Raw genomic sequence first — 27406 nt, 5'->3', positions numbered from 1 at the left:
GCACTGGCCGTCATGGTTAAATTTCTTTGCGTAATATTGTCTGATGCCACGACACAATAAAAAAAAATGGCTCTGAGCACTATGGGACTTAACATCTGAGGTCATCAGGCCCCTAGAACTTAGAACTACTTAAACCTAACTAACCTAAGGACATCACACACATCCATGCCCGAGGCAGGATTCGAACCTGCGACCGTAGCAGTCGCGCGGTTCCGGACTGCGCGCCTGGAACCGCTAGACCACCGCGGCCGGCGCCACGACACAATCACTTATCACGAATTTGCAGTGATTACTATTACTATGTTGTCTGATTCATATGCATGTGCGTGCTGATACGTTGCTACGATTACTGTGTTTTTCCTTTTCCGCCGAAGTGGTCGCGCGGTTCTGGCGCTGCAGTCTGGAACCGCGAGACCGCTACGGTCGCAGGTTCGAATCCTGCCTCAGGCATGGATGTGTGTGGTGTCCTTAGGTTAGTTAGGTTTAACTAGTTCTAAGTTCTAGGGGACTAATGACCTCAGCAGTTGAGTCCCATAGTGCTCAGAGCCATTTTTTTTCCTTTTCCATTCGCTGCATTTGAAGTACTGTGATTTAGCTGTGTTATGTGATCCATGTGTACTGCTATTCAGCGTCGCATTACACTGACTAGTAAATCATTTGTACCCGTTGTGCTTTATCTTATGCGAAGTTTGTTTCTGAGAGTTTATGAATTAAGTTGTAAGTTTTTTTATGTTGTTTGGAGAGGAATTCTTTGAAGTTTCATTGTGTTAAGTAAGAGTCAGTCAGTTAATCTTGGCCGCAATCACTTCTTGAGCACCTGAAATTAAATCGTAGGCGTAGTTACCCAGAGGCTATCTTCAAAGCGTAGAAATGTTCTGCACGATCTATTTTGTAGATATGCTAGTGGTGTCGAAAAATCGATATGGTGTCAATTATTGTAATGCGAAGACTGGTTTGAGGTAGCTCTATATGCTAGTCTTTCCAGTGCAAACCTTTTCATCTCTGCGTAGTTACTGCAACCTACATCCACTTTAACCTGCTTCCTGTAGCTAGGCCTTGATCTCCCTCTACAAAATATACCATCTCCTCCCACATAAAACACACGCTTCCCTCCATTACCAGATATATTATTCTCCAGCTCTCAGCATATGTCCTACTAACCGATCCTTTTTTGTTGTTGTTGTCAATCTGTGCCATAAATTTCTTTACTCGTCCATTCCATTCTCTACGTCTTCTTTGAGTACGTGCTATACACATTTAACGTTCAGTATTCTTAGGTAGCACCCGATTCAAATGCTCCTGTTGTATTTTTTGTACTCCTTGACGTCCGCGTTTCACTCTTGTAGAAGGTTACACTCCAAGGAAATGATTTTCAGAAAGGACATCTCAACATCTAAAGATATATCAGATGTTAACATATCGCTCTTCTTTAGAAACTCTGTTGTTGTTATTGTCAGTCTTCATTTCATATTATTTCTACTTCCGTCGTAGCCAGCTGTTTTGCTGTCCAAATAGCAACGCTCATGCATTTGGTTTACCAATCTAATTCTCTCTCTCATCCAGTGACATAATTCGATTTCACTCTGTTATCCTCTTTTACTTTTGTTGGTGAGTATTTTCTAATTTGTGTTGAAGACATTATCCATTCGATTCAGCTTACCCTATAAGTCCTTTGCTGTTTCTGACAGACCTGCATGTCATCAACAAAACCTTAAAGTTTTAATTTCTTCTCTATGAACCTTCATTCCTTTTCCAAGTTTTTCTTTGGTTTCCTTTGCTGTATGCTCAGTGCACATATCAAATAACATGGGGACCAGGCTACTACAGTGTCCCACCTACTGTGTCCCTTTCGTGCTCTTCCACTCGTATGACTGCAACCTGTGTTCTGAATCGGTTGTAGATAACCACTAGCTCGCTACCTCATATTTTTCCTGGTAACATCTATCCTATTTTACAATCCCATTCAAGAGATAAACACGACGTTCAGAGACGGTTCGTCTAGATAACCTCAACAACTCTAAAACGTGACAGGCAAAAAGTAATTTTTTAGACTACATACTAGTTGGAGTCCCACTGGTTTACTACTTCGATGCTTCCCCGGGTGACAAAAATTGTAGAAAAGAAAGAAAGCATGAATAAAGCTGTTCTGCTTGCAAAGTAACACATATTTTAACATTCAATGATAAACAGGAAAAGTCATGATTGCACCTTTTCTTTATTTTCGTTACACATGACATGCTTCAGTAGCTATCTTCTGCTTTAAGCATACAACATGGCTGAGCCAGGTAACAAAAAATCAGCGAAAACAAGAAATCAAACATGAAGAAAACAACCATAAAAAGATACATTTACAGAGTCTATAGCTCGTTACGGATACATGATAAAAATGATTAATTAATCTTGCATTCTTGATAAATGCTACTGCCCAGTGAACTTAGCAGAAAGAATAAAACAGGGAAGAATTTATTTATATTTATCGTCGAATGGCCAAAGCATCAGCGATTTTCATTTACCAAATACATTAACTCTCGTTTATCAATTGGAATCTCAGTTTTTGGTAACACTTCCACTACTCGTGTTGAAAAAAAAAGTACATGAAGAAGAAATAGAATTGGCGGTATATCAGTAATGAAGCAAAAAGTAATTGTCTTCCATCCTACTTTATATAAGGAAAAAAAAACAGCGGTTGATTTGAGTATCATAGCGCTTTACAAGGCGTAGTGTTATTGGAAGTGATATGTTGTTGCCCTCCTGCGATCGTCGAACTACCTAAAGCAGTCAGTTGTAGGGCGGACCTACAGATTGACGTGCACTCTGAACCACGATGCAACGCGGCATTGTTCACTTTAACAGACAAGCGGTATGTTAAAGAGGAAAATCTATAGGTTTATTTAATTTTAATATTAAAACTATGTGCGCTTTTGTCTGCAGTTCCTGTAGAATCTAGAATACACATCTCAATATCGACCGATTGTTGCCTAGGAAAAAGACGCAAGTTCGAGCCGCTAAAACTTCGCTAGTAGCCGTTACAAAGAGCTTGTCTTCATCAAAGGATACAATTGGCCATTTTAGTATACCTTTAAGTTTATTTTAAATATAAGAACTAGGGTGTTTTCAATATAGTTTTGTAGTAACAACCTGACTGTTGAATAGTACTATCCAATAGCAAGGTATGTAATTGGCTATGCCACTACTAACTCAAATCAACATGTTCGCACGTGCGAGACCACTTGTGTAGTAACGGAATCTGTTCATAATCAGCAACTCTTCTTATCGTCCGTCTTTCAGCGGATCATGCCACGACTGCTTCATTACTGGTGTACTTCAAATATTACTTCAGTTCATTCATAAATTATTTGTTGCACCGTTATTTAACACGTCTATAGTGACGCTTAGATTTGATGTTATTGCAGAAGTCAGTAATTTTGAAAGCTGATCGATGCAATGTGAACAAAGAAGGAAGGAAGATTAGCACTGAACGTTCCATAAAGGAATGAGACGATTAGAGACGACGCAGAAGCACAGGGTGGAGAAGGGTGAGAAAGAGAATCGACCGTACCGCGCCTTTTCACAGAAATCACCCTCTGGAATTCTCATTAAGCGATTTGGGGAACTTACGGAAACGTAAATTTTGATGATAAAAGTCATATTTCAAGACTGCCAAGAGTTGTTGTTAAAGATTTCTTTATTTGCTATATTCTGATCATCTTCAGGTGTCATAAAATTATTTACAGTAGCCACTGTGACGAAGTTCTTACTGTGGCTTGCAATAAAATGAAAGCCCCCTTGTGTCACTGCCGTCGCTACTAAAATATTTTGTCGTGTGAGAAGTATAATGTCCTATCACAGTTTAAAATTTTCGTCAACTGTCACAATCATGTAACAAGCTTTAGCGCAGAGTGCGCCCTACGTACTCTATAATGTATTTTACTGTTGGCGACAGTGACAGAAGATCACTTTTGTTTCATTTGTTGCCACAGTAAGAACATGTAAGCTGTTGTAGATAATTTTATGGTACCTCAAAACAATCAGAACATTAAAATCTGTAGTAGAAAACCAATTATATTATCAGTTCCGTAAAGTTTTGAAACAAGACTTCCTTTTCAAATACCTGACAGCTGTTGGGCACGACCTTTACAAAATACAGGGTGTCCATGATTTATCTTTATACCTTTAAAACTATACTTAATAAGAGAGATGATTTTTTACCTTTTCACAAGAAAACTCATAATTTTTCAAAAATTTTCCACGCTGAAATCTGTGTTATTAGGTTGTATAGGTTTGAAACGATCAAAGAATAAGGTTGTAAAGATATTTTTGGACACCCCACAAGTAAAATTATGATGGGCAGATGGGAATTTGAAGCAGTCTCCTTCCGAATACACGTTCAATGCCTGAGAACTGCGCCACCATGGTCAGAGCAGTGGAAAGAAAGAGCGGTTGTTTCCGGTAAATAAAAGTGAATATAAGAAGATCACGGCCAACGAAAGATGTGAGCTGGTTGGTCACTACTGGCAAGAAACGCGGGTGTCCGGCGCATAGTTGAGCTTGATGCCTTGTGTCTCCCTGTAGGTTTAGTAGTCGCCAATATTGACAGTGGTACTGCCGCCGCTAACTCTCACAGTAATACCGCTGTTGACAACATTCACACTGCGGCCATTAACACTTACACTGATTCCACTGCCGCCAACACCGTCAACGCTCACGACGCTACGACTGCTGCCAACATTGACGACGGTACTACTGCCAACATTCACGACAGTACTGCTGCCACCCGGCCACACCAAGTCATCCAAGTCATCCAAGTCATCATCTGCGTCATCGACATCTTGCATATTCATCTGCACGCAGCTGTTCATCACACAATTGTTGACCTGCACATTATTGTTGAATTGCACACTATTGGTGCCTGCCGTGCTTTGCAGTACGATGCCGCCGGACTGCACCACAGTGCTAGAGAACTGGCTTCTGCCACTGCGCACACCCACTGCCACGGAGCCGTTCTGCACCACTGTGACTATGCGGCCGTTGCGCTGACGGGAGACGACAGTGCCTTCCCGCACCCTCACATCGATCAGGTCTTCCTCTAGAGAGCACCGCCGTAATGCTCCACCACCACGCGTAGACACACACTGCATCGTAGGCTGGTTGTTAGTGTGGAATTGTTTCTCCATCTCCGGGATGATGAGGTCAGCGATTCAGTTCTGGCAAAAAATGAGAACACGAATTAGTGAGATGGTACTGATTATGTAAATATAATTTTGAATTGCGGGCAGTCTCATCCAAATGCAAGACAGCAAAAAACACAGCTCTGGCTGTAGAAAGCCTTGTACTGAAACCACGACCGGTTTCACGCCAAGTTAGGCGCGTCCTCAGGTGATCTAAGCAGTGACCTAAAGAGGGATTAGAAACTAAGTAGGAGTAGATTAGCCTTGTACATTGGGTAAGCCCATAAATTGGAGTAGATTAGTCCTGTACATTAGGTGCTTACATAAATCGTGTCTACAACTTTATTTTAAGCTGTCATAACGCCTCTTTCCATTCTTTATGTCAGTGATGAACTAAAACCTGTTGATAAAAAGATGCCCGTCCCTGAAACAAAATAAAAAGACTATTTTGTTTTATATCAATTGCTGTTTTAAATTTGCAATTTGCTGTGTGTACAGCACCTCCCCCTCTTTCACGCTTCGCCGTTTGGTGCACGAGCCCCACTTTCTTTAGCACCATCTCGCTGGGTTTTCAGATGCCACAGCCAATGTTGTTTTCCTCGTGGCTGCTTACATAGGGCTCTAGCTACTTCATTGTCCCTTAAGGCGGTGCTCGCATCGCCCCTGCTAATAATATGGTTTGTTCTAAATGGTGCTTACAGTGACGTGATAAAAGTCATGGGACAGTAATAATCACATATACAGATGGCGGTACTATCGCGGACACAACATGTAAAAGGAAAATGCAATGGCGGAGCCGTCATTTGTACTCAGATGATTCTTGTGAAAGGATTTCTGATGTGATTATGGCAGCTCGACGGTAATCAACAGACTCTGAATCCGGATGTTGGAGCTAGACGTATGGGACATATTATTTCGGAAATCCTTAGCGAACTCAATATTTCGAGATCCACAGTGTCAAGAGTGTACCAAGAATACCAAATTGTAGGCTTACCTGTCACTACAAATAATGGAGTAAAAGTAGGGCGACAGGGGCATTAGGAGAATTTGTTAGCGCAAGTTCCCTGTAACAGGGGTAAGTATACATTCAGGGGCAAAGCCATTATTCTCTTTTGACTGACAGGTCCTTAATCTATTGTTCTGACGAGTGAATTATGACCCCCTGGGGATAAACTGTCCTTCCGTGAAACTTCCCCCCCCCCTCCTCCGCTCCAACCCCTCTGGAAGCTTCTAACTCTCTCCCCCTCCTCTTTGCCGATACAAGTACACTTTCAAGCCAGAGTTACTCGAATAGCCCCCTCCCACTCTATCGATTTGATTGACTAATTAATTAAATAGATCATTTAATTAACTGCTCTCCATCTGGTAAATCCCCCAGCCTTCCCCTCCCAGGACCCCCTCCCCTCCCTCACCCCCCACCTGAAAATTGGTGGGTCTGTGCTGGAGAGAAGGGAACTCACGACAGCAAATTTAAATACACTGCAAAGGCTATATTGTTTATTCATAAAATTCAATTCCCTCTTCATCGTTCTGTGCTGTACTGGAAGATAAAGGTCGTGTAAAATACATTTTTTTATTCTCATCACACAAGGAATACTGTCATGAAACACTCATCGCATGTAATTACACTGTTAAAAATCTTTCGATAGTGAAGCACACTCTATCCAGTGTCTGCCAGGCCACATGATGTACTGGTGCCCAAGAGACCTCACTACACCCGCTCTGGACCCGGCGACCACTGTCATTTAGGCTGCCGCACAGACAGCCACCTAATGCAAACAAAAGTTTCAGATGGCGCCAACCCTCTGATATTTGATACCAGAGAAATTCCCGTTGAAACAAATGCTCTCTCTCTCTCTCTCTCTCTCTCTCTCTCTCTCTCTCTCAAGCAGTCGCATCCTGTAGTGCGCCACTGCTGGGCCTGAACGAAGTGTCAATCGTGGTCGGACCAAACCACAAATCAAGCAGCATTTACCTGCTGAACACCCAGTTGCGGATGTCTTGGGAATCTTCCCTCACTCTATCAGATTGATTGGCAATTTAACAAAATCGATGAACTTTGTTTGGAACACTATTTCCTTTCTTCCTATTGGTTGATAGGAATATATATTTGGTGAGAATCTATCCTGCAACCACCTGGCTTCCAAACACTATTGGATATTTTTTCCCCAGCCTCGTATCGGTGGATACTGGCACATTTAGGTCATTTGGTAGGAAGCCCATCATGTTGCAGATAGCTGAAAATTTCAAATTTCGGGTCAGTTGCATGCTGTGTCACTAAACAATTTGCGGGTGGGCCTTGACAGATTTGTGCTCACAATACAACAATTGGAAACTGTTGTGACTTGGCAAGACAGCCAAGCCACTATGATTGGTAGCCGAAAAGCACGCGTTAAGCTCACGCAGGCTGGCGTGAGGTCTGGAACAGTTAAAGGAGTTGAGTCTACTAAAAATAATACGTAGCTGCTGGAATACTTAACTTTAATTCATAATTGGTGAACATCGGTCTGACGGTACGGTACATCCATCACAAGATAAATAGCAAATGATAATGGCGCCTTGCTAGGTCGTAGCAAATGATGTAGCTGAAGGCTATGCTAACTGTCGTCTCGGCAAATGAGAGCGTAATTTGTCAGTGAACCATTGCTAGCAACGTCGGCTGTACAACTGGGGCGAGTGCTAGGAAGTGTCTCTAGACCTGCCGTGTGGCGGCGCTCGGTCTGCAATCATTGACAGTGGCGACACGCGGGTCCGTCGTATACTAACGGACCGCGGCCGATTTAAAGGCTACCACCTAGCAAGTGTGGTGTCTGGCGGTGACACCACAGAAACAATAAATTGATCAATCGGGAATTTGATGTTGCGAATGGATTTAAACTGGTTTTCTCTGCTTCATTTGGAAGGAGGAAGAAGGCTCTACCATGTGATGGGATAGTGCCAACAACAACAAATACCTCAGCAAGACAGAGTCGACTGCAATGTATTGAGCACTAAACACGGCACACTTAAAGTGCGATCAAATCTGTAGTAAAAAGTTGTCATCGATAGTCGTCACAGATTGCTATCAACCAGGAATATGACATCGCGATTGGGTTTCTGATGCACTATAGAATTTCTGGACTGGTTCTCTCTGTCATATTCAGAAGGAGAAACGGCCTACTGTGTCACAGAATAGACACAACAGCGAATGCTACTGCATGATGAAGTCCACTGCGATGTATTGAGGAGCACTAAACCCGACTCACTTACACCACGATACAGTCCATAGCAACAGTTGTCATGCGTAGATGAAACACTAGCACATGCTGTGCGTTCATGTTCAAAAATGGTTCAAATGGCTCTAAGCACTATGGGACTTAACAGCGAAGGTCATCAGTTCCCTAAACTTAGAACTACTTAAACCTAACTAACCTAAGGACATCACACACATCCATGCCCGAGGCAGGATTCTAACCTGCGACCGTAGCTGCAGCGCGGCTCCGAACTGGAGCGCCTAGAACCGCATGACCACCGCTGCCGGCTGCGTTTATGTCTCCGTGACCACACACAGCGCGCCAATCCCCTCATATGCTACTAGAATGTATGCCAGAGTGTGCAGAGTGTCCAAGGTAGTTGTTTTATCACATTACAGCATGTCATCATAGTTTATCATACAGAAACGTGCAAGGAGAATGTATGTCATGCACTGGACAATTATTTCTTACATTTGAACATTAACAGCGTTGCATTCCACAGGATTAATCAGTCAGAAACCACACTGCTCTAGCATATAGCGTATTTAAGTGCAGAACTGTATAACGATTGGTATGTGCTTATGCTCCACTGTCATTTATCTGTTTCCAATGCTTTATTGGTATGGACACCAACCTCCCCAATGAACCATAGACCTTATCGTTGGTGGAATGGCTTGCGTGCCTCAGCGATACAGGTAGCACTACATTAGGTGCAACCACAATTGGGAGGGTATCTGTTCAGAGGCCAGACAAACATGAGGTTGCTGAAGAAGGGCAGCACCGCTTTCAGTAGTTGCAGGGGCAACGTTCTGGATGAGTGACTGATCTGGCCTTGTAACACTAACCAAAACCACCTTGCTGTGCTGTCACTGCGAACGGCTGAAAGCAAAGGGAAACTACAGCTGTGATTTTTTCTGAGGGCATGCAGCTTTACTGTGTGGTTAAATGATAATGGCGTACTCCTGGATATAATATGTCCGAGGTAAAATAGTCCCCCAATCGGATCTCCAGATGGGGACAACTCAGGAGGACGTGGTTATCAGGTGAAACAAAACTGGCCTTCTACGGATCGGAGCATGGAATGTTAAATCCCTTAATCGGGTAGGGAGGTTGGAAAATTTAAAAAGGGAAATGGATAGGTTGAAGCTAGATATAGTGGGAATTAGAGAAGTTTGGTTGCAGGAGGAACAAGACTTTTGGTCAGGTGAATACAGGATTATATATACATAATCAAATAGGGGTAATGCTGGAGTTGGTTTAATAACGAATAAAAATATATGTAAGCTACTACGAACAGCACAGTGAACGCATTATTGTAGCAAGGGTAGACACGAAGCCCACGCCTACCACAGTAGTGCAAGTTTATATGCCAACTAGCTCCGCAGATGACGAAGAGATTGATGAAATATATGATGAGATAAAAGAAATTATTCAGGTAATGAAGGGAGACGAAAATTTAATAGTAATGGGGGAATGGAATTAGATAGTAGGAAAAGAAGGAAAAGTAGTAGGTGATTATGGACTGGGGGTAAGTAATGAAAGACAAAGCCACCTGGTAGAATTTTGCACAGAGCATAAGTAGCTAACAGTTGGTTTAAGAATCATGAAAGAATGTTGTATACTTGGAAGAGGCCTGGAGACTCTGGAAGTTTTCAGATAGATTGTATAATGTTAAGACAGAGATTTAGGAACCAGGTTTTAAGTTGGAAGACATTTCCAGGGGCAGATGTGGACTCTGACCACAATCTATTGGTAATGAATCGTAGATTAAAACTGAAGAAACTGAAAAATGGTGGGAATATAAGGAGATGGGAACTGGATAAACTGAAAGAACCAGAGGTTGTAAATAGTTTCAGAGAAAGCATTAGGGAACGACTGACAAAAACGGGGGAAATACCATAGAAGAAGAATGGGTAGCATTAAGAGATGAAATAGTGAAAGCAGCAGAGGATCAAGCAGGTAAAAAGACGAGGGCTAGTAGAACTCCTTGAGCAACAGAAGAGATATTGAATTTAATTTATGAAAGGAGAAAATATAAAAATGCAGCAAATGAAGCAGGTAAAAAGGAATACCAACTTCTCAAAAATGAGATCGGCAGGAAGTATAAAACGGCTAAGCATGGATGATTAAAGGACGAATGTAAGGATTAGAGGTATATATCACGGGGGGTAAGACGGGTACTGTCTACAGGAAAATTAAAGAGACCTTTGGAGAAAAGAAAACAACTTGTATGAATATCAAGAGCTCAGATGGAAAACCAGTTCTAAGTAAAGAAGGGGAGGCAGGAAGGTGAAAAGAGTATATAGAGGATCTGTACAAGGGCGATGTACTTGAGGGCAATACTATGGAAGTGGAAGAGGACGTAGATGAAGATGAAATGGGAGATATGATTCTGCGTGAAGAGTTTGACAAAGCACTGAAAGACCTAAATCGAAATAAGCCATGGGAGTAGACAACATTCCATTAGAACTACTGATAGCCTTGTGAGAGCCAGCTCTGACAAACCTCTCCCATCTGGTGAGAAAGTTGTATGAGACAGGCGAAATACCCTTAGACTTCAAGAAGAACATAATAATTACAATAGTAACTAAAGCAGTGTCGACAGGTGAGAAAATCAGCGAACTATCTGTTTAATTAGTCATGGCTGCAAATTACTACCACGAATTCTTTACAGATGAATGGAAAAACTGGTAGAAGCCGATATCGGGGACGATCAGTTTGGATGCCGTAGAAATATTGGAGCATATGAGGTAATACTGACTCTACAACTTACCTTAGAAGATAGGTTAAGAAAAGGCAAACCTAAGTTTCTAGCATTTGTAGCCTTAGAGAAAGCTTTCGACAATGTTGACTGGATTTTATAAAAGGTGGCAGGGGTCAAATATAGGGAGCGAAACGCTACTTACAATTTGTTCAAAAACCAGATGGCAGTTATAAGAGTTGAGGGGCACGAAAGGGAAGCAGTGGTTGAAAAGGGAGTGAGACAGGGTTGTAGCCCATCCTTGATGTTATTCAATCTGTATATTGAGCAAGCAGTAAAGGAAACAAAACAAAAATCTGGAGTAGGAATTAAAATCCACGGAGAAGAAATAAAGACTTCGAGGTTTGCCGACGACATTGTAATTCTGTCAGAGACAGCAAAGGACCTGGAAGAGCAGTAAAACGGAATGGACAGTGGTTTGAAATGAGGTTATAAGGTGAACATCAACAAAAGCAAAACGAGGATAATGGAATGTAGTCGAATTAAATCAGGCGATACTGACGGCATTAGACTGGAAATGAGATACCTAAGTAGTAGATGAGTTTTGCCATTTGCGAAGCAAAATAACTGATGATGGTCGAAGTAAGGAGGATATAAAATGTAGACTGGAAATGGCAAGGAAAGCGTTTCTGAGGAAGAGAAATTTGTTAACACCGAGTATAGATTTAAGTGTCAGGAAGTTCTTTCTGAAAGTATTTGTATGGAGTGCAGCCATGTATGGAAGTGAAACACGGACGATAACTAGTTTAGAGAAGAAGAGAATAGAAGCTTTCGAAATGTGGTGCTATAGAAGAATGTTGAAGATAGATGGGTGGATCACGTAACCAATGAGGAGGTATTGAATAGAATTGGGGAGAAAAGGAATTCGTGGCACAACTTGACAAGAAGAAGGGATCAGTTGGGAGGACACATTCTGAGGCATCAAGGGATCATCAGTCTACTATTGGAGGGAAGCGCAGAGGGTAAAAATTGTAGAGGGAGAACATACTAAGCAGATTCAGAAGTATGTAGGTTGCAGTAGTTACTCGGAGATGGAGAAGCTTGCACAGGATAGGGCATGGAGAGCTGCATCAAACCATTGTCTGAACTGAAGAGCGCAACAACAACAACAACAACAACATTGACACCAACGCAGAACCAATACTTCAAAACTGATAGCACAGTTGATTTTCTTTAAATATTTGAAACTACATCTGTCTGGTGCTCCGTCCTGCATAAACCTCACTTTTCTTCTTAAACATCTGTTACAATATCACAATGCTCTCATATATACACACATCAAAAAAAGTTTTGCATCACCCTGCTTCCCAGAACTCTTGAAGACAGACGTTGACTGTGGATATTGTACCACAGACACTGTCCCTTTGACTGTTCAGAGATGTCACTAAACCTACCCAAAGATGTAAACAACCATGCATGCATGAGCAGCGCCTATTACACGGAGGGCGTCCGACAGCCAATCAGTTCCAGTCATTCCACCATTAAGGAGGAACACGGCTTGTGTTGTCTATATTTCAACCATGTCTAGACGGTCAATACTGCGGTTCCATCCCGTTCGCATTGTTACACTGTACCCGGAAGGGCGTCTCGGAGTGAACCAAAGCGATGTTGTTCGGACATGGAGGAAATACAGATAGACAGGAACTGTCGATGACATGCCTCGCTCAGGCCACGCAAGGGATGCTACTGAAGTGGATAACCGCTACCTACGGATTATGGCTCGGATGAACCCTGACAGCAACGCCACAGGACGCCGTGTTATGACGCAAACTGTGCACAATAGGCTGCATGATGCGCAATTTCACTCCCGGCATCCATGGCGAGGTTCCATCTTTGTAACCACGACACCGTGCAGCGCGGTACAGATGGGCCCAACAACTTGCCGAATGGACCGCTCAGGATTTGAATCACGTTCTCTTCACCGATGAGTGTCGCAAATGCCTTCAAACAGACAATCGTGGGAGACGTGTTTGGAGGCAACCCGGTCAGGCTCAACGCCTTAGACACGCTGTCCAGCAAGTGCAGCACGTTGGAGTTTCCCTGCTGTTTTGGGGTGGCATTATGTGGGGCCGACGTACGCCACTGGTGGTCATGGAAGGCGTCGTAACGGCTATACGTGAATGCCATCCTCTGACCGATAGTGCAACCATATTGGCAGCATATTGGCGAGGCATTCGTAATCATGGACGACAATTCGCGCCCCCATCATGCACACCTTGTGAATGACTTCCTTCAGGACAACGACATCGTTCCACCTGAGAGGCCAGCATGTTCTCCAGACGTGAACCCTATCGAAGATGCCTAGGATAGATTGAAAAGGGATGTTTATGGAAGACGTGACCCACCAACCACCCTGAGGTATCTACGTCGAATCGCCGTTGAGGAGTCTGACAACCTGGACCAGCAGTGCCTTGATGAACTTGTGGATAGAACGCCATGACGAATACAGGCATGCATCATTTCAAGAGGACGTGCTACTGCGTATTAGAGGTACCAGTGTGTACAGCAATCTGGACCACCACTTCTGAAGGCCTCGCTGTATGGTGATACAACATGCACGTGGAGACAATCTTTCAATCTCGTACTTTATCCTAAGAATGCGAGAACACTCTCTGAGTCCCAGCCACATGGGGAAACATGGCCAATCGTAATCATAACTTACGGACTATGATCGAAATGCTAGAAATATATAGATCGGTATAGGATGCCGTCTGGCATAGTTTGATGTATGTATGTTAGAGAATTAACCACGAATGAATGTGCTGCGAAGTCATCTATCTATATTCTAGTATATGTTTCACGCAAAGTAGTGGAGGGCTGATTTAGCGATGATACAGAAACTGGGAAGCATACTTCCATGGCACTGATTGGTGCTTAAATTACTGGTAAACTGATAAAATTGCTACCAACTGTGGTGCTTATTAAGGTGCACTGACGGTGTCTTTTGCATCCAATTTCATCCATTGGTACGCTGTTGATTAGCACATAATGATTGACTGACATCCCTTGTTTGAGATAGAGAAAGTATTGGTTGGAGCAACACCTTCCAGGGATGGCCAGCACCGAAACAGTGATTGCATACATCAATGCAATATAAGAAATCAATGCTCTTGGTCTCTTTGAAGTGGAAAACCTACACATGTGCAACCCCATCACTGTGGAATACGAGATTATATGTAAGGCCATCCCCTTTGGGCAGCTCGTATTTAAAAAGCTTTAAGAGTTTTCACATAAAAAATCGGAGGTACTACTTTTCAGCATGCTCTCGTACATATAAGGAGCAATCAACTGAAAACGTGACAGATAGGAAAAAGTATAGTATTTATTATTTGCCATAACTGTTAATGTACTATAACACGGTATCACAAACATGGTAAATTCCTTCATGGAAAAATGTTTGCAGTTGCTTACGGAAGCGGGATGGACGACCACGAATATCTTTCTACAGGGCTCCAAAAATATGGAAATTGCGTGGGGAGAGGAGTATCAGGAGTTCTGTAAGGGTTTTCTAGCGAAACTTGTGCAGCGTAATCAAACAGACTTGTAAACATGTGGGCCCTTACAAATCCTCCTTACAGCCCCTGTCTCACTCCACGCGACTTCCATATTTCTCTGTGGAGCCACTTACCGTCTTACCACACAATGGGATAAGAGTATAAACAGTTATGGTGATTACTTTTGAAATAATAAGCAAATTACTTCTTGGTTTCCTTCTGTTTCGTCTTGATTTGACTGCCCCTTATCCGTTTAAGTACAGAAAATTGTTTCATTACTCTTACTCTTGGCGTAGGCATGTTTGTAGCAGTTCTGACTGTAGCAGTAGTAGTAAACAATTGGCAGTGTGATTCTGCTGTTTGTATTTGTTATTATTATTTAAATGCCTCTGGTTTTATGCATTTGTTCTGGTGCATTGAGTGGTGGCCGACTGTAATATCTGTGAGCCAAGAGTGCGGCTGTTTTAGTCTGTAATTTTGATCATGTTAGCACGCCCTTATGTATCATTGCAGCTTATCTAATATTAGATTATTTTGTAATCTTGATTCAGGAGTTTTCGATTTATTTGAGATATTCTGGTTCCCAATTTGCTCAACAGCTAAAGCTGGGCATTATTCTTTCGAGCTGTCACTGTTGTTTAATATTCTGTTTGTACAATTTGTTGCAGAAGGTATTAACATTTTTAATAAATTTTGCTGGTAAAAGAAGTCCACACCTGCCAGTGGGTTACATTGATAGGTTCTGGCTCAGCCCTGGCTCACTAGCTCACTCACGTAGTTCCATCACTTTCGAGCCACAAGTTACCCAGAACCTACCAATGCAATCTTTGGCTTGCTTCCGCACAACATTATCTATGTGATCGTTCCAGTTTACGTTATTCGTAGTTGTAATCCCTCAGTATTTAGTTGTGTTTACAGCATTTAGATTTGTGTGATTTATCGCGAAATTGAAATTAGCGGATTCTTTTTAGCGCTCGTGTGAATGACTTCACACTTTGCGTGATTTAGTGTCAACTGCCACTTTTGGCACCGGACAGGTATTTTGTCAAATCATTTTGCAATTCTTTTTGCTGATCTGATGACTTATCTTGACGGTAAACGAGAGTATCATCTGCAAACAATGTAAGAGGACTCCTCACATTGTCTCCTAAGTCCTTTATGTAGATCAGGAACAACAGAGGCCCTATGACACTTCCTCGGGAACGCCAGATACTACACGTACTTCTGTTTCACCTGATGACTTTCCGCCAGTTATCATGAACTATTACCTTCCTGACAAGAATTCAGGAATCCACACACACAACTGAGACGATACTCCATAGACACGCAATTTAATTAGAAATTGATTCTGAAGAATGGTGTCAAAAGCTCTCCAGAAATCTAAAAATATGCAATCAATTTGACGTACCCTGTTGATAGCACTCCTTACTTCGTGAGGAGAAAGAGCCAGTTGTGTTTCACAAGAAGGGTATTTTTTGAATTCGTGTTGACCATTAGTCAAATGGTTCAAATGGCTCTGAGCACTATGGGACTTAACATCTATGGTCATCAGTCCCCTAGAACTTAAAACTACTTAAACCTGACTAACCTAAGGACAGCACACAACACCCAGCCATCACGAGGCAGAGAAAATCCCTGACCCCGCCGGGAATCGAACCCGGGAACCCGGGCGCGGGGACCATTAGTCAATAAATCGTTTTCCTCCAGGCGATTCACAATGTTCGAGCATAGTATACGTTCCAAAATCCTATTGCAAATAGACGTTAATTATATGGGTCTGTAATTCAGCAGATTAATAATATTTCCATTCTTGGTTATTGGTGTGACTTGTGCAACTTCAGATGATACGGAAAGTAGCTCACAGTCAGCTCACAGTGATGTACTGATGCTACTACTGCTGCTAAGAGAGCTATCCTGTGTATTAATATTATGTGATCATAAACGACAGTCGGAAAATGCCATGCGTCAAAACTACACTTACCAGAACTTAGCACCGTTTTACTTCAGCGAAATTGCACCAGAAAGTGGCAAATTCTTCAGCATGGAAAAGCTATATCATCTGACCGATAGCGGTTTTGCACGATAAGGCAAGACTAAATCATCTACGTCAGTACTATTGAGAGGGGCAGATTCTGAGCTAATCGTATCACTTTGATATCATAAAAAACGTTTCCTTATTTTGGGGTTGGGAGAGAGTGGTATACGAGTCGCATGTTTTCATCGTTATATTTAATGCAGCCACAATAAGGCAGACACTTAGAGGGAATTCTAAGTAATTTGTTATCTGTATAGCAGCGGTCTGAGCAACAAAAAGATATCGTCTAAATCAGTATCAACACAACAACAAATACCCACAGTGCTTTGTTTCAGAAATCAGGTGCTGATGTTTGCCTTGGCTTACGCTTACAACACTGAAGATATATGTAATGGAAGAAATTCAGATGGAACAGCCTGCCTAAAATGTGCAACTTCACACCCCGTTAGTACTCCTTTAACGTCAGTTTTTGTCTAACTACATCAGGGGCATACTATAATAAGTAAAACGCGGAAAAATTTTGAAATTCGCTAGCACCCACTATTTGTAATAAACATGAAAATGGTGAATTTATTTCTCTGGTTTACGTAACATAAGAAGAGTGAATGTCACACATCATTGATATCTCAAAATATGTGATGCAGTTCAAATGAAAGACGGCGCAAGAGAAAATTTTCCCTGTCCTTTTTTACTATTCTCATCTGTAACCATGCACTGCAATGTGAACGTAAACGTGTCATACTCTTTCTTTTCAGACCAATGTGTGTTTATCCTCTCCTGTCGATACCAGATGAGTTGATGATGCCATCTATTCGTCTTTTCAGGTGGTCCTGTCGTAGATTCCATCAAGATTTGGCTAGCATCTCAAATTTTTTTAACCAACTGCATAGGACTGATCTCTGTAAGACATTTAGTTTGTTTCAGCCAAACCGCAGCCAGCTCTTAGGGTCCAGTTCAGCTCCCTCTGTCGACTACAACATTTGATGCGTATTTAAATTCCTGCGCTCGTTACTCCGTGAAACTCGCATCCCCTCGGTCTTTCTGCTTCCGGCAGAAGTGATGACGGGAGAGATGTTAATAAACTGAGAGCTGGCTCCTAAAGCCCCTTTAAACTGAAGCCTACCTTGCTGTTTATTACATTTTTCCGACGTCCACTTTCCACTAAACTCCTTAATTATGTACAGCGCGAGGCGGTTCAGTTGTGAGATACTGCGTAATAGCCCGCATCTCGTGGTCGTGCGGTAGCGTTCTCGCTTCCCACGCCCGGGTTCCCGGGTTCGATTCCCGGCGGGGTCAGGGATTTTCTCTGCCTCGTGCTGGCTGGGTGTTGTGTGCTGTCCTTAGGTTAGTTAGGTTTAAGTAGTTCTAAGTTCTAGGGGACTTATGACCACAGCAGTTGAGTCCCATAGTGCTCAGAGCCATTTGAACCGTCGTACTGCGTAATACATCACTGCTGGGAACAAATAACAACACTAGTTACACTTTTTCACTGATTGACAAGAAAGTGAAGCAGCCAGGGGATGTGGTTGGATGTCAATGTAACTTCGTACACGCACACACCATCGGCGGTACGTAATTAGAGTTGCTATTCTCAAGTCTAATACGTTAGTGTTATTCGTGGTTAGTGTTGTTACCATGTCTGACAAGGTAGATAATAGTCACGAACAGCGTCAGATGCTGACTGATCACGATAAAGGACGCAGAGATGCTGCTTACCCCTGTGAGACAGTGTTATCAGCACCTGACAGAGTTTGAAGGAGGCCTATTGTGGGTCCCGTTTTGGCCAGCTGGTCGAGTCACGCAATATTTTTAGGGCACTGCGATGCCACAGGGCCCAATGATGGTCTGCATTAGAACGTGAGGGATGGCAAGGCTCCGCCTTACCTTGCATCTAGGGCATCATACCTGCTTCACATTTGCGACTGCTATCCGACAAGAAGTAATCGACTCCCCGCCACACTCTGAGCCATCTGTCGGTCAGAGACTTGCACCAACTGAACTAGGGAATTACGGTCTTATGCATAGGCTATCCGTTAATACCACAATGGAAATGGCTGCGTTTGGAATGGTACAGCGACCGGGAAGTATGGACTGATGACGAACGGTGTTGCATTGTATTCAGCGATGAATCGTGTGTCTGCAGTATCCAGGATGACCATCGTCGGCAAGTACAATGGCGACTTAGGAAGAGATCCATACCTCCAATGTTTTGGTGCCGGCACAGCGACATTTTGACGCAACAATTTCGGCACCAGATTTTAAGCCAATCCCTGCACATAAGAGTTCAGCCACCGCTTGGATATTCGCCTACGCAGTGGAAGCCATCTTCCACCTGCGACACACTGGGAAATTACAATTTCTAACTTATGTACACGACCTGCATTTAAAAGAAGAAGAAAAACATCAACCTTTAAAGGAATTTTTATGAATTTCATAATCATAATATAGACACAGCCATTAAAAAATGTGGCGAGTGTCGGTAGAGACGTCGGATGACAAATTAACAATAACTTCGAACCGATGGGCTCCTGTCAACATCGAGATGCAGCAACACAGTGCGTCCAGATCGGGCAAGAAGCTCTGGCAAACAGGCGTACGTCGCATCTAGCTATAAGGCGTCGAGTGTCCCAGCAACATCCAGTCACAACGAACGTCCAACTGCGAATACCACCAATGGACAACGATCATGGGTATGGACACTGAAAGACTCCTCATGAGTTACAGTATATATATGTCCCTGATGTCTTACAGATGTTCAAATGGCTCTCAGCACTATAGGACTTAACATCTGAGGTCATCAGTACCCTAGAACTTAGAACTACTTAAACATAACTAAGGACATCACACACATCCATGGCCGAGGCAGGATTCGAACCTGCGATCGTAGCAGTCACGCGGTTCCAGACTGAAGCGCCTAGAACCGCTCGGCCACACCGGCCGGCCTTACAGATGTCCTATAATACTTGTCCCTTCTTCTTGATAGTGTTTTCCAATATTAATTTCTTCGCCGGTTCTGCGGAGAACCTCCTCATTTCTTACCTTATCGGTCCACCTAACGTTCAATCTTTTTCTGTAGCAGCATATCTTAAATGTCTCGATTCTCTTCCGTTCCGGTTTTCCCATAGTCCATGTTTTGCTACTATATAATGCTTTGCTCCAAACGTATATTCTCAGACATTTCTTTCTCAAATTAAGGCCTATGTTTGATACTAGTAGGCTCTTTTGGACAGGAATTCCATTTTTTCCAGTGCTAGCCGTTTTTCAGGTCCTCCTTGCTCCGTGCATCAGCGGCTCATTTGCTGCCTAGGTTGCACATTTCCTTAACTTCGTCTACTTGATGAACGCAATTCCTTTAAGTTTCTTATTAATTTCTTCTTTATTCGATTTACTCTCAATCCATATTCCGTACTCTTTGTACTGTTCATTCCATTGGGCACACCCTGTAATACTTCTTCACTTTCACTGAGGGTAGCAATGTCATCAGCAAATCTTATCATTGATATCCTTTCACCTTGAATTTTAATCCCACTCTTGCACCCTTCTTCGAAGTAAAGTTTGAAGCGTAGGGATGTAGAATTTATCTGTTTTATGCCCTTTTTTTATCCGAGCACTTCGTTCTTGGCCTTGCAGTCTTATTGTTCTCTCTTCGTTCTTGTACATACTGTATATTACCCGTCTTTCACTCTAGCTTACCCCTGTTTTTCTCGGAATTTTGAACATCTTGCACCATTTGACACTGTCGAACGCTTTTTCCATGTCGACAAGTCCTACGTACGGGTACCGATTTTTCTTCACACTCACTTTCATTGTCAGCGTCAACGTCCCAACTGCCTCTCTGGTGCCTTTAATCTTTCCCAAAGTCAAACTGTTTGTCATGTAACAGGTCCTCAATTTTCTTTCCCATTCTTGTGTATATTAGTCTCGGCAGCAACTTGAACCAATGAGACGTTAAGCTGATTGTGCGATAATTCTCATTCTTACCGGCTCTTCCTACCTTGGGAATTTTCGAAAGTCAGATGATGTATCGCCAGTCTCAAAACATTCTACACACGAATATGAATTGTCGCTTTGTTTCCATCTATAACCGCCTCCCCGAATGATGTTAGAAATTATGATGGAATGTTATTTATTCTTTTTGCTTTATTTGATCTTTCGTTGTCCAAGCCTCTTTTAACTTTCTGACTCTAATATTGGGTCCACTGTCTTTTCGGCGTCGACTGCTATTTCTTCTTTTATCACGTCGTCAGACAAGTTGCCCCCCTCACAGAGGCCTTCAGTGTACTCTTTCCACCCATCCGCTCTCTCTTTGTGAATTACTAGTTTGTAAATTTTTGTTCTTCCATTGATTATTCATTTTATATTTTTACCGTGTTGAAATGTGAAAACTTTTGCATTGTACAAATTTAAAATGTTGAATCAACCGTTCATAGTTCATGAGACAACAATAAAAGTTACTTTAAAATGTTTTTACAACCGACGCGTCTGTCTTATAATACATGCAATAAACATTGTATACAGACTACAAGGCCATCTTTGAAAGGAGTATGCACGCTCTGTAAATAGATTTAAGCCTCCAAGTCGCGACTGAGTGTGTAAACCTCTGGGCAGTTAAACGTAAGGTCACTCCATTATCATCAGCTTTCACGACATCCCGGCCAGCCTACAGCCCGCCTATCTTCATGGAAACCCAATGCATTGGAGCAGAGCATCATTTTTTGCTCTGGTGTTCTGATGAAGACTCGGTTACGCTAGGACCACACTGGGACGCAGGTAACATAGAGTACGGCAGTGCAGGTTCAAAAAATGGTTCAAATGGATCTGAGCACTATGGGACTTAACTTCTGAGGTCATCAGTCCCCTATAACTTAGAACTACTTAAACCTAACTAACCTAAGGACATCACACACATCCATGCCCGAGGCAGGATTCGAACCTGCGACCGTAGCGGTTGACATGGAAGTATCCTTCAAGACATAGTTTACCGCATACGTGTGGCATGGTTTATCGAACTGATGTATCTTTACTGAGTATTCAGAATCTTCCAGCTCAAGAACCCGAAACACCTTGCTCTTTCGACACCACAATTCCTTGCGATATTACAGGACACATCAGTTCGTCTTTGACACTTAATAACCATACGGATTTAACAGGTAGCAAACACACATCTTTTATTGCACCACCTGAAGCTCTTAAGTTAGTTGTCGAAACACTGAGTGCAGCAGGGAATAGTTAAGATAACGGCAAAAACCAAGCTACCTTTCCTCCATACAGCTCTAAAACCTAAGCCAACAGCCATAAGTAATACTTCCACCGCACCTGCTGTCTCCACGCCTGTTCAATTCATCAAATTACTTGAAAGACTAGACGTACCTGCACTTCATCTCTTTGTTTGCATGCGCCTTCACCAACTCGTATCCCACACGGACTAATTCTTTCCTTGCACCTTTTGCTCACTTTACAGTATCTTCAGCTCCGTTACATTGTCCAGAAACCTAACCGCAGCGATCAATATGCTCTCTACTAAAAATCAGTCTTTATCCTGCTGCACCCTTCATACATCGCAACGACAGGTCACACGGAGAGAGCCTCAACATACGAAAAGTACTAATTGAGTATGAATTTTGGTCTATTTTTGAATATTTATTTTTGAATAATAATTCAACGACAACACTCTCACAGTGTTCGTGAACGACTACGGAAGACTTGATTACCCTGTAATCAAATCGATACAGATAATTGGCCTGTCTGTATTAATTTATGCACTATTGTACGTGTAACAAGTAAGTACAATATTTTGTATTCATATTATTAAAGAATTTCTATAAAGAAATCAGTCGAAAGCAAAGAAGTAACATATTGACCTCAGAGTTTCTTCATTTTAGAAGTGCTTCGATGATGCATTTGGAAATTAATCAGACGCTGATAATTTTTTAAAAAATATTACAATGTTTAAGACATTCTGTAGAAGTGTTGACATGTAAGAGTAACGAAACTTATATAGAAATTGTAATGACACCTTAAATAAAGGCAGTAGCAATCGCTGATGTTAATTCTATAAAAAGATTAATAATGTAGAAACCATTAAATATGTTGTGAAAGCAAATGCAACATGTATAACAAGTTAACATAGCTGCACTCCCTGTCCAGAAACTTGACGTTTGTAATAGCTTTGCATACAGTTGCCGTCTATGGCAGTTGGTTGTGTGATGGGCTCGGAACGCAGCAGCTGTACATGTTCGATGATAAAGGAATGCACAATGGAAATTTATCTGGAACATGATAACATACGGGAACATTAGAAGAAGAGGAAGGACATTATAGAATTATTGATGCGACATTGCCATAGAATGAACGATGTAGCACATGAAGGTTATCCGCCACTAAAACATGACCGCTTCGACAACAACCAGTGACTGACCTTTTTCTTTGTAAAGTGCAGTTTCCCAACAAAATAAAAATCTTTTTACTGGGAGTGTAGGCACTACCGTTCATTAACAACAGTAAAATTGATCCGTGTCTTACTTGACAATTTTCTAACGCACTTTCATTTGGCACTGATTCAAATAGAACGAACTGTTTTGCCATTGCAGTAAATTGGTAGAATCAAACCCTGCACAGTATTCCTTGTAAAAATATTTATCTAGCCTAATTTATAGTTAGCAGTTTAATTATATGTGTTACGGTGTGTGCTATGGGTATAAGTTACTGTGTAGTCCAAAACGATGTAAGCAATGTCGTTTGGAGACTTCCGCCAACACTCCAATGCTGTCTAAGTTTTTTCTTTTTTTGTTACTGATTTGAAACTTGTCGGTATATGCCGCAAGAATGAGTGTTTTTCCGTGTACTTGAAGTTACGTTTTAGCGTGGCATTGCGTAGTCTGATGCCCACGGTCACATTTTTGCATAAATCGGTACTACGAATCATAAAATCCCGACAGCTGCATTGTAAAAAGATCTGTAGACATCAGGATACAAACACAAAAGAACTCTTGTAAGTTTTTAATTTAGGTACTTACACGTTTCGTACACTTAATTTCCGGTAAATCTTACGACAGCCCTCTGCTCACGATAGTAATGCAAACACAACTGACGCCTTAAGCTTCTAACCACTGTTTATCGTTATTTGACTTACGTGTCAAATCAACGCGTGGAGAACTCTTTTTCCTTTAGAGATAACATAACAATTGTTTGTGAGCATATCTAGATGGTCACTTACATTAGGGCTTATCTTCTCTCTGTTTTCCTTGTTTTCTCAGTCATAACTTTTGGATACCACGCCTACAGGCTGCTGTGTCAACTTGAAATTTCGGAATACCACATTTTATCAATAATCAAACCCTCCGACTATTTATAAAGTGGGCTGAATGAAATCAAGCTGCCGACCGTTGTGGCCGGAACCGCGCTGCTGCTACGGTCGCAGGTTCGAATCCTGCCTCGGGCATGGATGTGTGTGATGTCCTTAGGTTTAAGTAGTTCTAAGTTCTAGAGGACTGATGACCTCAGATGTTAAGTCCCATAGTGCTCAGAGCCATTTGAACCATTTTTTTGAAATCAAGCTACAAGTCGTAGGGTCAGTATTGCCTCACGTGTTCCAATATTTCTACGGAATCCAAACTGATCTTCCCCGAGGTCGGCTTCTATCAGTTTTTCCATTCGTCTGTAAGGAATTCGCGTTAGGATTTTGCAGCCATGACTTATTAAAAATATAGTTCGGTAATTTTCTCATCTGTCAACACCTGCTTTCTTTGGGATTGGAATTATTATATTCTTCTTGAACTCTGGCGGTATTTTGACCGTCTTATACATCTTGCTCACCAGATGGTAGAGTTTTGTCAGGGATGACTCTCCCAAGGCTGTCAGTAGCTCTAATGGAATGTTGTCTACTACCAGGGCCTTGTTTCGACTTAGGTCTTTCAGTGTTCTGTCAAATTCTTCACGCAGTATCATATCTTCCATTTCGTTTTCATCTCCGTCCTCTTCCATTTCCATAATATTGCCCTCAAGTACATCGCCCTTGTAAAGAACCTCTATATACTCCTTCCACCTTTCTGCTTTCCCTTCTTTGCTTAGAACTGGTTTTCCATCTGAATTCTTGATATTCATACAAGTGGTTCTCTTTTCTCCAAAGGTCACTTTAATTTTCCTGTAGGCAGTATCTATCTTACCCCTAGTGTGATAAGCCTCTACATCCTTACATTTGTCCTCTAGCCATCCCTGATTAGCCATTTTGCACTTCTTCTCGATCTCATTTTTGAGACGTCTGTGTTTCTTTTTGCCTGCTTCATTTATTGCATTTTTATATTTTCTCCTTTCATCAATTAAATTCAATATCTCTTCTGTTACCCAAAGATTTCTACAAACCATCGTCTTTTACCTACTTAATACTCCGCCGCCTTCACTATTTCATCTCTCAAATCTGCCCATTTATTTTACGCTGTATTTCTTTCCCCTATTCTTGTCAATTGTTCCCTTATGCTCTTCCTGAAACTCTGTACAACCTTTGGTTTAGTCAGTTTATCCAGGTCCCATCTCCTTAAATTCCCACCTTTTTGTAGTTTCTCCAGTTTTAATCTACAGTTCATTTTTCCTTCATTTACTTTTCCTACTATCGAATTCCAGTCCCCCATGACTATTAAGTTTTCGCCTCCCTTCACTATATGAATAATTTCTGTTATCTCATGATACACTTCCTGAATCTCTTCGTGTTGTGCGGAGCTAGTTAGCATACAAACTTCTGTGGTAGGTGTGGGCTTCGTGTCTATCTTGGCTACAATAATGCATCACTATGCTGTTAGTAGTAGCTTACCTGTGTTTCTATTTTTTAATTCATTATTAAACCTACCCCTGCATTACTCCTATTTGATTTTGTATTTACGGCCCTGTATTCACCCGACCAGAAGTCTTGTTCCTCCTGCGACCGAACTGCTGTAATTCCCACTATACCTAGCATCAACCTATCCATTTCCCTTTTTAAATTTTCTAACCTACCTGCCCGATTAAGGTATCTGACATTCCACGCTACCATCCATAGTCTGTCAGTTTCGTTTCTGCTGATAACGACGTCTTCCTGAGTAGTCCCCGCTCGTAGATCCAAATGCCGGACTATTTTACCTCCGGAATATTTTACCCAAGAGGACACCATTATCATTTAAACATACAGTAAAGCTCCATGCCCTCGGGAAAAATTATGGCTGTGGTTTCTCCTTGTTGTCATCCGTTCGCAGTACCAGCACAGGAAGACCGTTTTGGTTAATGTTAATAGGCCAGGGTAATCAATCGTCCAGACAGTTGCTCCTGCAACTACTGAAAAGGCTGCTGCCCTTCTTCAGGATCCACTCGTTTGTCTGGCCTCGCAACAGAGACCCCTCCGTTGTGGTTGCACCTACGGTACGGCTATCTGTATTGCTGAGGCATGCAAGCCTCTCCACCAACGGCAAGGTCCATGGTTCATGGGGGGGGGGGGGTCTTAAACTATGACAGATAATTAAATAGCTTTCCGTGTATATCTTTAGTTAATGTCTTTCAGTGGTGGTACAAAACCGCAACTCCCGTCGCATTGTAGATGAAGAGTAACACGCGATGAAAGCGAGGCGTAGAATTGAAGCCCGCTGTGCTCGAGGTCCCCTTAAAACGAGATACACAGGATACGTAAACAGAAGCGACAATAACCTTTCAATTTTCAGTCCGATGGTATTTCGCGAGACTCATACATTCTACACACCAACGTGAATAGCCTTTTCGTTGCCACTTTCCCCAACGATTTTAGAAATTCTGATGGAATGTTATCTATCTCTTCTGCTTTATTTGATCTTAACTCTTCCAAAGCGCTCATAAATCATGATTCTAATACTTGATCCCCTATCTCTTCTAAATCGACTCCTGTTTCTGTTCATTCACATCAGATAAATCTTCCTCCTAATAGAGGCCTTCAGTGTACTCTTTCCACCTACCCGCTGTCTCCTCTGAATTTCACAGTGGAATTCCCGTTGCACTGTTAATATTATCACGCTTTCCTTTAGTTTCCCCAACGGTTGTTTTGACTTTCCTGTATACTGAGTCAGTCCTTCCGACAACCGTTTCTTTTTCGATTTCTTCACATTTTTCATGCAACTATTTCGTCTTAGCTTCCCTGCACTTCCTTTTTATTTCATTCCTCAGCGACTTGTATTTCTGTATTGCTAAATTTCCCTGAACATTTTTGTACTTTCTTCTTTCATCGATCAACTGAAGTATTTCTTCTGTTACCCATGGTTTCATCGAAGTTACCTCCTGTGTACCTATGTTTTCCTTTCCAACCTCCGTGATTGTCCCTTACAGAGATGTCTACTCCTCTTCAATTGTACTTCCTACTGAGCTATTTTTTATTTCTGTATCTATAGCCTTCGAGAACCTCAAGCGTATCTCGTCATTCCTTAATACTTCCATATTCCAGTTCTATGCATATTGATTCTTTCTCACTAATCTCTTAAGCTTCAGCCTACTCTTCATTACTACTATATTGTAACAAAAAAAAAAAATGATCGTATGGCATTTTTGGCCGGGAGGCCCCATGCCGGGGAGTTCGGCCGCCGTATTGTAAGCCCTTTTTAGGTGACGCCACATCGGCTACGTGCGAGTCAATGATGATAAAATGATGATGAAGGACACACCACACCCGGACCGCTGCCAGGAATCGAACCCGGGCTCCCTGCGTGGTAGGAGGTAACGCTATCGCT

At 42.1% G+C, this 27406-nt stretch overlaps 1 protein-coding gene across 1 annotated transcript; it reads right to left on the bottom strand.

Annotated features, from left to right (window-relative positions):
- Positions 1-2211: 2211 nt before the first annotated feature.
- Positions 2212-23794, bottom strand: LOC126146900 (uncharacterized). The gene is made up of 2 exons (XM_049915651.1): positions 23708-23794; positions 2212-5204 (listed from the first exon to the last, which is right to left on the bottom strand). The coding sequence occupies exon 2, from the start codon at positions 5172-5174 to the stop codon at positions 4575-4577; it is 600 nt and encodes a 199-aa protein (XP_049771608.1). The 5' UTR covers positions 5175-5204; positions 23708-23794; the 3' UTR covers positions 2212-4574.
- Between the last annotated feature and the right edge of the window lie 3612 nt (positions 23795-27406).

Source organism: Schistocerca cancellata, chromosome 2, assembly GCF_023864275.1.
Source record: "Schistocerca cancellata isolate TAMUIC-IGC-003103 chromosome 2, iqSchCanc2.1, whole genome shotgun sequence".
In the NCBI taxonomy this organism is placed as follows: Eukaryota; Metazoa; Arthropoda; class Insecta; order Orthoptera; family Acrididae; genus Schistocerca; species Schistocerca cancellata.
Note: the sequence above shows the minus strand (reverse complement) of the source record. Positions and strands in the feature narration are given on the sequence as shown.